General features: G+C 45.1%; 1 gene segment (V, D, J or C); it reads left to right on the top strand.

Moving 5' to 3' along the window:
* Window positions 1–3,755: 3,755 nt before the first annotated feature.
* Window positions 3,756–5,654, top strand: LOC129713064 (T cell receptor beta variable 30-like). The segment is given in 2 exon segments: window positions 3,756–4,289; window positions 4,979–5,654. Coding segments are annotated over 2 exon segments (399 nt in total).
* The last annotated feature ends 5,234 nt before the right edge of the window (window positions 5,655–10,888 follow it).

Below are 10,888 nucleotides of genomic sequence, written 5' to 3'. Positions count from 1 at the left end.
TCGAACCTCCATGCTCCTAGACACAAATCATTTTGCAATGGATGCTAACAGACCTAACAGCTCTATTCACTGCCTGATGCACCTGCATGCCTACTTTCAATAACTTGTGTACCATGACACCCAGGTCTCGTTGCATCTCCCCCCTTTCCTAATCGGCCACCATTCGGAAAATATTCCACTTTCCTGTCTGTGCCACCAAAGTGGATAACCTCACATTTATCCACATTATACTGCATCTACCATGCATGTGCCCACTCACCCAACCTATCCAAGACACCTTGCAGCCTCCTAGCATCCTCCTCACAGCTAACACTGTCCCCCAGCTTCGTGTCACCTGGAAACTTGGAGATGTTGCATTCAATTCCCTCGTCCAAATCATTAATCTATGTTGTAAATAGCTGGGGTCCCAGCACTGAGCCTTGCGGTACCACTAGTCACTGCCTGCCATTCTGAAAAGGACTCGATTACTCCTACACTTTGCTTCCTGTCTGCCAGCCAGTTCTCTATCCACATCAATACTGAAACCCCAATACCGTGTGCTTTAAGTTTGTATACTGATCTCTTATGTGGGACCTTGTCGAAAGCCACATAAGAGATCAGAATGTCCACATATAATACATCCACTGGTTCTCCCTTATCCACTGTACGGGTTACAACCTCGAAAAAATATATAAGATTCCTCAGACATGATTTACCTTTCATAAATCCATGCTGACTGTGTCTAATTATTTCACCACGTTCCAAATGTGCTGCTATCCCATCATTAATAACTTACTCTACAGTTTTCCCAATACCGATGTTACATAGACATAGAAACATAGAAATTAGGTGCAGGAATGGGCCATTCGGCCCTTCGAGCCTGCACCGCCATTCAATATGATTATGGCTGATCATCCAACTCAGTATCCCGTACCTGCCTTCTCTCCATACCTCCTGATCCCCTTAGCCACAAGGGCCACATCTAACTCCCTCTTAAATATAGCCAATGAACTGGCCTCAACTACCCTCTGTGGCAGAGAGTTCCAGAGATTCACCACTCTCTGTGTGAAAAACGTTCTTCTCATTTCGGTTTTAAAGGATTTCCCCCTTATCCTTAAGGGGGAAATCCAGGGGGAATTACCGACATGTTAGAATAACATGTCTGTAATTCCCCGTTTTCTCTCTCCCTCCCTTTTTAAAAAGTGGTGTACATTAGCTACCCTCCAATCCTCAGGAACTACTCCAGAATCTAAAGAATTTTGAAAAATTATCACTAATGCATCCACTATTTTCGGGGCTACTTCCTTGAATACTCTGGGATACATTTGTTTTAACTAATCTTTTTTTCTCTTCGCATATCTATAAAAAACGTTTGCAGGCAGTTTTTATGATCCCTGCCAGTTTTCTTCCATAATCTATTTTCCCTTTCCTAATTAAGCACTTTGTCCTCCTCTGCTGGACTGTTCCTCCAAGTCCTCTGGTAGGCTGCTTTTTCTGGCTAATTTGCTTGCTTCATCTTTTGTTTTTATACTATCCCGGATTGCCCTTGTTATCCACGGATGCACTATCTTCCCTGATTTATTATTTTTGCCAACGTGGGATGAACATTCGTTGTAGTTAATCCATGCAGTCTTTAAATGCCTTCCATTGCATATCCACCGTCAACCCTTTAAGAATCAATCGCCAGTCCATCTTGGCCAATTCACGCCTCATACCCTCAAAGTTACGTTTCTTTAAGTCCAGACCCCTTGTTTCTGAATTGATTATGTCACCGAAAACTATCCCGCATACCTTCCAAGCAATCCTCTTCCTCAGCACCCCTGACAATTTGATTCGCCCAATCTATATGTATATTGCGCTCTAGCCCAAGTGGGGGAGAGTTAGAAGTGAGTCAGAGGGGGAAAACAGTTGAAAAGGAGAGGCAAAGCACAGGCAGACTTACTGAGATTTACAAGCAACAGCAACAAAGACAAGCAGGATAAAACACACATTGGCTCTAGCCAAGTGGGAGGAGAGTTAGAAGTGAGTCCGAGGGGGAAAACAGTTGAAAGCTGAAGAATTTGATTTGTAAGACAAGCTGATTCAGTGTGATGTTTTCCGTATATGGGAGGTCAAGGACACTGAAATATACGGTCAGGGGAAACTTTACAAAAGAGATGGATTGCATCTTAACAGGTGGGGAACCAGCATTCTGGCATGCATGTTTACTACTGCTCCACTGGTGGTTTTAAACTGAATAAGGTGGTGGGGTGTCAAATGGCATAGTCGAGGATGGAGTTAAAGGGAAAGGGTTTGTTAAATGTCTGAGCGGAGAGACAGAGGGGTGTAACATGAGGGTAGATGCGTTAGGTAGCAGGGTGAAAAGTAAAAGTGGCAGGCAGACAGATTCCGGGCAAAAATCAAAAAGGGCCACTTTTCAACTTAATTGTATAAGGGGTAAGAGTGTTGTAAAAACAAGCCTGAAGGCTTTGTATCTTAATACAAGGAGCATTCCTAATAAGGTGGATGAGTTGAATGTGCAGATAGCTATTAAAGAATATGATATAGTTAGGATCACGGAGACATGGCTCCAGGGTGACCGTGCTGTAAAACAATTACAGCACAGAAACAGGCCATCTCGGCCCTACAAGTACGTGCCGAACAACTTTTTCCCCTTAGTCCCACCTGCCTGCACTCATACCATAACCCTCAATTCCCTTCTCATCCATATGCCTATCCAGGAGGGTGGGATATACAGAAATGAAACGAAGCGGGGAAGCGTTGCTGGCTAGAGAGGAGATTAACGCAATAGAAAGGAAGGACATTAGCTTGGAGGATGTGGAATCGATATGGGTAGAGCAACGAAATACTAAGGGGCAGAAAACGCTAGTGCGAGTTGTGTTCAGGCCACCTAACAGTAGTAGTGGAGTTGGTGATGGCATCAAACTGGAAATTAGAAATGCGTGCAACAAAGGTAAAACAGTTATAATGGGTGACGTCAATCCAAATATGGATTGGATGAATCAAATTGGCAGGGGTGCTGAGGAAGAGGATTTCTTGGAATGTATGCGGGATAGTTTTCTAAACCAACATGTAGTGGAACCAACATGCCATTCTAGACTGGGTGCAGCAGGTGGTGCAGAAAGCGAATGGAATGTTAGCATTCATAGCAAACTGATTTGAGTTTAGGAGCGGGGAAAGGAAGAAGATGTGGTGAAAGAGGACGAAAGAGAGAGAAAACGAAAGAGAGAGAGAATAAATAAAGAGAAAGAGGGAAAGGAAGAAAGAAAGAAAGAAAGAAAGAAAGAAAGAAAGAAAGAAAGAAAGAAAGAAAGAAAGAAAGAAAGAAAGAAAGAAAGAAAGAAAGAAAGAAAGAAAGAAAGAAAGAAAGAAAGAAAGAAAGAAAGAAAGAAAGAAAGAAAGAAAGAAAGAAAGAAAGAAAGAAAGAAAGAAAGAAAGAAAGAAAGAAAGAAAGAAAGAAAGAAAGAAAGAAAGAAAGAAAAAAAAAAAGAAAGAAAGAAAGAGAAAGAGAGAAAGAAAGAAAGAAAGAAAGTAAGAAAGAAAGAAAGAAAGAAAAAAGAAAGAAAGAAAGAAAGAAAGAAAGAAAGAAAGAAAGAAAGAAAGAAAGAAAGAAAGAAAAAAGAAAGAAAGAAAGAAAGAAAGAAAGAAAGAAAGAAAGAAAGAAAGAAAGAAAGAAAGAAAGAAAGAAAGAAAGAAAAAGAAAGAAAGAAAGAGGGGATAACGAGTAAGTTATATTTAATGTCAAACTCCACCGTGAGTCGTCCCGAGTCCATATCTACGTGAGGCATGAAGTCACAGAGTGATACAGTATGGCCAACTTCGGCCCAACTTGCCCACAACGGCCAACATGTCCCAGCTACACTAACCTCACTTCACCGCGTTTGGTCCATATCCCACGAAACCTGTCCTATCCATGTAATCGTCTAAATGTTTCTTAAATGTGGGGATTGTCCCTGCCTCAACTAAATCCTCTGGCAGCTTGTTCCACACATGCACCACTCTATGTGCGAAAAAGTTACCCCTCAGATTCCTATTAAATATTTTCCACTTCACGTTGAACCTGTCCTCTGGTCCTCGATTCACTACTGTGGGCAAGAGACTCTGTGCGTCTACCCGATGCATTACTCTCATGGTTTTATACATTTCCACATGATTCGGATTGGTTACCCTTGGTGAAGGGGCGGTTCTATGCCACGTGCGATTCCGCTCCAGTCCGACGACCGGCGCTCGATCTCCTCACTTCTGTCATTGAGTGGAGAGAGCCCTCAGAAAGATGTTTATCCTCCTCGCTGTGGGGACCTGGTTTCATTGTAAGTGGGATTCACCGAACGCCCTTCTTTCTCCCCCTGCCGTTCACTTCTCTCTGCATTTATCTTTCCCTGTTTCTCTCCCGCTGTCATTCTCTCTCTCCTCTATCTCTCTTTCCTTCCCCTTTATTCTTTATCTCTCCCTCTCCTTCAATATCTTTCCTGTCTCTCTCAAACTTACCCCTTCATCTCACCTCTCTCTGTTTTCTCACTACTTCTCCGAATCTCTGTCGTATCCTCTAATTCTACTCCACACTTATTATCTGTCTCACCAATATCTCACCTTAGCCCATCTCTCTCAATCCCCCTCTTCCTCTCTACACACTCCTTCGTCTCCACTCTCGCTACAATCTATCTCCCTCACACCGCATCTCTGTGTCCTCTGGCCCTCTCTATAACCTGTCCTCCACTCTTATCTCTTTAAATTGTCTCTCCATCTCCACATTTCCCGATGTCTCCAATATCTCCCCATCTCTACCCCCTCCTCTTCTCCTCCCGCTGATTCTACCTCTCCATCTTCACATCACTCAATGTCTCCCCCTCTCCCTCGCACTACCCATCTTTCTCTCAAACTCCCCACGTCCTCCTACACCGCATCTCTCCCAATTTATTGCCCCTCCCTCTAAAGTCCGTCGTTCAAACCCTGCCCCCTTCTTTTTCACTCTCCCCACTCTTTGTCTCTCTATTTCCAGATGTGAACTCGGTGACCGTCAGCCAGAATCCAACCACCTTTTCTAGAGTACCCGGGAATGCATTGGAACTACGCTGCACGGCGGAGGGAGGGAGCGACAGTGACTATATGTACTGGTACGGACAGTCCGCCGGAGGGGGGCTCCGGGACCTGTTCTATTCCATAAGTCAGACGCACGTGGAACCGAAAGAGACGACGAACGGTCTCTCAGCGGTCAGAACAAAGAACCGGTTCGATCTGATGTTCACCAGCCTGGTGGCGAATGACTCAGCCCTGTATTTCTGCGCATGGAGGCTACACAGCGACGCGGCGAGGCGGCCGAGGTTGACAAAAACCCTCCTCGCCTTTTACAAATTGGTGTAGGTGACTGTCGATTGGAGAACAGGTGTCCCGCACCTGGGCTGAGAAGCCCGGGAGCGGTGCGACCTCCAGCGGGGCCGATGTGAATCATCTCCAGATAAAAGGAACTGCAGATGCCGGAGTGATTAAATACTGTTTTTATTGTCGTATGTCCCAAACGAGGCAATGGAATTTACACTTGCAGCAGCACAGCGTATGCAAACATAATACTCTAAATAAAATATATACACTGTACACAGACACACACACACACACACACACACACACACACACACACGCACACACACACACACACACACACACACACACACACACGCACACACACACACACACGCCCGCACACGCGCGCGCGCGCGCGCGCGCGCACACACACACACACACACACACACACACACACACACACACACACACACACACACACACACACACACAATGTGTTGCGCAGGAGTATGAGGTGTTTTCTTAATGAGACGTATAAGATTAGAATTAGAATTTTAGAATTACCTTTATTGTCATTCAGACCTTACGGTCTGAAGGAAATTTCGTGCCTGCAGTCACACATACAATAATACAATAATAAACAACAATAAACACAAATTGACGGCCACCACAGTGAGTCCTCCAAGCACCTCCTCACTGTGGTGGAGGCAAAATCTTAGGGCTGCAGTCTCTTCCCTCCTCTTCTCCCTGTGCGCTGAGGCGATACCCCACCGGGCGATGGAACAAACTGTCCCGCGGCTCACCGAACCCCGCAAACGGGCCAGCTCAACCACCGCGGCACGGGGTGGTCGAAGCTGCCGCCCTCCAGTCCAGCGAAGGCAGCCGCTGGCCCGCGGCTGAACCCTGGACCCAGTTCACCGCCGCCAGAACGCCGTCCCAGCCACCGGAGCACCGTTCCAGCCCCGATTCGGTTCACCCTCACGTGAGTGCCGTTCATCCCTCGAGCTGGGCCGCCCCGACGGTAGCGCCGTACCTCCCTCGAGCTGGGCCGCTCCGAGTGGAGCGCCGTTCCACCCTCGGGATAGGCCGCTCCGACTGGAGTGCCACAGACCCTCACGGGAGAGTCTCAGCCCCGCGCCAGGCTGCCCTCAAGTAAAGACAAAAAGGACTGCAGGCGAACCGCTGCTGCCAGGGCAGCGCCCCCACTTCCGGGTACCATCTAATGCAGGTATCATTCTGGTATGCCTCTTCCGCACCCTCTCCAAAGCCTTCACATGCTTCCTGTAATGGGATCGACCAGAACTATACGCAATATTCCAAATACGACCGGCTCAATATCCTATAAATCTGCATTGTGACTTCCAGACACTTATACTCAATTCCACGACCGAAGAAGGCAAGTATAACATACGGTGTTAGGGGTCCCATTACAATGTCCACACATAGACTGGGAAACACATTCTGTAAATGGGCTGGATGGGTTGGAGTTTGTAAAATGTGTGCAGGGTAGTTTTTTGCAGCAATACCTAGAAGTACCTACTAGAGAAGGGGCAGTGTTGTACCTCCTGTTAGGAAATGAGACGGGTCAGGTGGCAGAGGTATGTGTTGGGGAACAGTTCGGGACCAGTGATCACAATACCATTAGTTTCAATATAATTATGGAGAGGATCAGAACTGGACCTAGGGTTGAGATTTTTGATTGGAGAAAAGCTTAATTTGATGATGAGAAAGGATTTAAAAGGAGTAAATTGGGACAGTTTGTTTTATGGGAAATTTTAAGAGTACAGAATCTTTATGTCCCTGTTCAGTTGAAAGGAAATAGTAAAAATTGGAAAGATAAATGGTTTTCAAGGGAAATTGGACACGGTTCGGAAAAAGAGAGAGATCTACAATAATTATAGGCAGCATGGAGTAAAGGAGGTGCTTGAGGAGAATAAAGAATGTAAAAATAATCTCAAGAAATAAATTAGAAAAGCTAAAAGAAGATATGAGGTTGCTTTGGCATGTAAGGTGAAAGTAAATTCTAAGGGTTTCTACAGCAATATTAATAGCAAAAGGATAACGAGGGATAAAGTTGGTCCATTAGAGAGTCAGAGTGGACAATTTATTTTCTTCGGTATTCACCAAGGAGAAGGATATTGAATTATGTGAGGTAAGGGAAACAAGTAGAGCAGCTATGGAAACTATGATGATCAAAGAAGAGGAAGTACTGACACTTTTGAGAAATATAAAAGTGGATAAGTCTCCAGGTCCGGACAGGATATTTCCTAGGACATTGAGGGAAGTTAGTGTAGAAATAGCAGGGGCTATGACAGAAATATTTCAAATGTCGTTAGAAACAAGTTAGGGCTTTATTCTTTGGAGCGCAGAAGGTTAAGGGGGGACCTGATAGAGGTCTTTAAAATGATGAGAGGGATAGAGAGAGTTGATGTGGACAAGCTTTTCCCTTTGAGAATAGGGAAGATTCAAACAAGAGGACATGACTTCAGAATTAAGGGACAGAAGTTTAGGGGTAATATGAGGGGGAACTTCTTTACGCAGAGAGTGGAGGCGGTGTGGAATGAGCTCCCAGTGGAAGTGGTGGAGGCAGGCTCATTGGTATCATTTAAAAATAAATTGGATAGGCATATGGATGAGAAGGGAATGGAGGGTTATGGAACGAGTGCAGGCAGGTGGGACTAAGGGGGAAAAATGTGTTCGGCATGGACTTGTAGGGCCGAGATGGCCTGTTTCCGTGCTGTAATTGTTACATGGTTATATGGTTATAAACGGGAATAGTGCCGGAGGATTGGCGTACTGCGCATGTTGTTCCATTGTATAAAAAGGGGTCTAAGAGTAAACCTAGCAATTATAGACCAGTTAGTTTGACAAGGTTCCTCACGGAAGGTTGGTTAAGAAGGTTCAATGGTTGGGGATTAATGGAGGAGTAGCAAGATGGATTCAACAGTGGCTGAATGGGAGATGCCAGAGAGTAATGGTGGATGGCTGATTGTCAGGTTGGAGGCCACTGACTAGTGGGGTGCCACAGGGATCTGTGTTGGGTCCACTGTTGTTTGTCATGTACATCAATGATCTGGATGATGGTGTGGTAAATTGGATTAGTAATGCAGATAATACTAAGATAGGTGGGGTTGTGGATAATGAAGTAGATTTTCAAAGTCTACTGAGAGATTTATGCCAGTTGGAAGAGTGGGCTGAAAGATGGCAGATGGAGTTTAATGCTGATAAGTGTGAGGTGCTACATCTTGGCAGGACAAATCAAAATAGGACGTGCATGTTAAATGGTAGGGAATTGAAGAATGCAGGTGAACAGAGGGGTCTGGGAATAACTGTGCACAGTTCCCTGAAAGGGGAATCTCATGTAGATAGGGTGGTAAAGAACGCTTTTGGTGTGCTGGCCTTTATAAATCAGGGCATTGAGTATAGAAGTTGGGATGTACTGTTAAAATTGTTCAAGGCATTGGTGAGGCCAATTTTGGAGTATGGTGTACAATTTTGGTCGCCTAATTATAGGATGTATGTCAACAAAATAGAGATAGTACAGAGGAGATTTACTAAAATGTTGCCTGGGTTTCAGCAACTAAGTTACAGAGAAAGGTTGAACAAGTTAGGACTTTATACTTTGGAGCGCAGAAGGTTAAGGGAGGACTTGATAGAGGTCTTTAAAATGATGAGAGGGATAGACGTGGATACGCTTTTCCCACTGAGAGTAGGGAAGATTCAAACAAGGGGACATGACTTGAGAATTAAGGGACAGAAGTTTAGGGGTAACATGAGGGGAACTTATTTACTCAGAGAGTGGTGGCTGTGTGGAATGAGCTTCCAGTGAAGGTGGTGGAGGCAGGTTCGTTTTTATCATTTTAAAATAAATTGGATAGTTATATGGACGGGAAAGGTATGGAGGGTTATGGTCTGAACGCAGGTGTATGGGACTAGGGGAGAATACGTGTTCGGCACGGACCAGAAGGGTCGAGATGGCCTGTTTCCGTGCTGTAATTGTTATATGGTTATATGGTTATATATGGTAATGTCCCCTTACCTCTACAAATGTATGTGAAATCGTTGTCAAAGGTAGACAGGGCCACGAAGATGACTTTGGCACATTTGCCTTGATCAGACAGGATATTGGGTGTAAAGGCTTGGAGTTGATGTTACTATTGCACGAGCAATTGTTAAGACTACATTTGGATTACCATACATTTGTAGCACGATGTTCACTTTTGGAGACCCTGTTATGGGAAAGTTGTTGTTAAGCTGGGGAACTGCTGAGATGATTTACGAAGATGTTGCCAGGACTCGAGGGCCTGAGCTATAGGGAGTGATTGGCCAGGCGAGTATTCGAGCGCAGGAGGATGTGGTGTGGTTCTATAGAGGTTCATAAAATCACGAAGGGAATAAATAGGGTTAATTCACACTTTTCCTTAGTGTAGGGAAATTAAGAGTCAAAAATCTGAGGCCATAGGTTTTAGGTAGGGGGCGAAAAATTGAACAGGGACCTGTGGGCAATTGTTTTATTTCCACACAGTTTCTTCACAGATGTTATCAGGTAAATGCACCGTCTAATCACCTACTAGGGAGCGGTCCTGACCCGTTTACTTATTGAAGACATTCGAAGTAACTTTAATCGGACTTTCCTGGACTTTATCTTGCACAAAACATTATAAATGTATCCTTTATGGGTCCACTCTGGATGAATTGATTGTAGTCTTTTGCGGACTAATCTAATTTACATGAAACGAAACTAAACACAACTAAACTAATGTAAACCAAATACAACAGGTTTGTAGGCGAATTGGTTTGATAAAATACTAAATCGTTCGTAGTGTGTGTGGTGCGGAGATCGCTGGTCACCGCAGACTCGCTGGGCCGAAGTTGGATCACTGAACTAAATTAATCGATACTTTTCCTGCCAGCATAACCAACGGCCAGTCTCATCTCCGGCACTTCCTTTTCTTCCCCTCATCCATCAGGGAAGAGAGACAGAAGTGTGAAAAAACATACTTCCAGATTGAGAGACAGTTTCATCCCAGTTGTGATCAGGCAACTGAACCATCGTACCAACACCAATAGCAGTCCTGTGCTCGGAGGTACACTAGTTCACACAAGTTCCTACCCGTTCTAGCCGAGTAGGGACACCCGCATGTCTTTGGGACGAGGGAGGAAACCGGTGCACCGGAAAAATCCCCACTGTCGCAACGAGAAGGTACACACTCCATACAGACAGCACACGAGGTCAGGAGAGAAAGAGAGATAGAAAGAAAAAATGGAGAGAGAAAGATAAAGAGAGAGAGCGAGAAAGCGAGAGAGAGAGAGAGAGAGAGAGAGAGAGAGAGAGAGAGAGAGAGAGAGAGAGAGAGAGAGAGAGAGAGAGAGAGAGAGAGAGAGAGAGAGAGAGAGAGAGAGAGAGAGAGAGAGAGAGAGAGCGAGAGAGAGAGAGAGAGAGAGAGAGAGAGGGGGGGGGGGGGGGAGAGTGAGAGAAGGAGTGAATATATAAATCAATAACAAACCAAGATCTAGATGAATGGAAACGGACTGATATGGGTAGAGAGAGGAGGGGTTGAGGGGCAGATGGTGAGGGGGGGGGGGGGGGTGAGGGGATGGGACGAGAGAG

This window comes from Leucoraja erinacea, chromosome 34 (assembly GCF_028641065.1).
Source record: "Leucoraja erinacea ecotype New England chromosome 34, Leri_hhj_1, whole genome shotgun sequence".
Classification (NCBI taxonomy): Eukaryota; Metazoa; Chordata; class Chondrichthyes; order Rajiformes; family Rajidae; genus Leucoraja; species Leucoraja erinaceus.
Note: the sequence above shows the minus strand (reverse complement) of the source record. Positions and strands in the feature narration are given on the sequence as shown.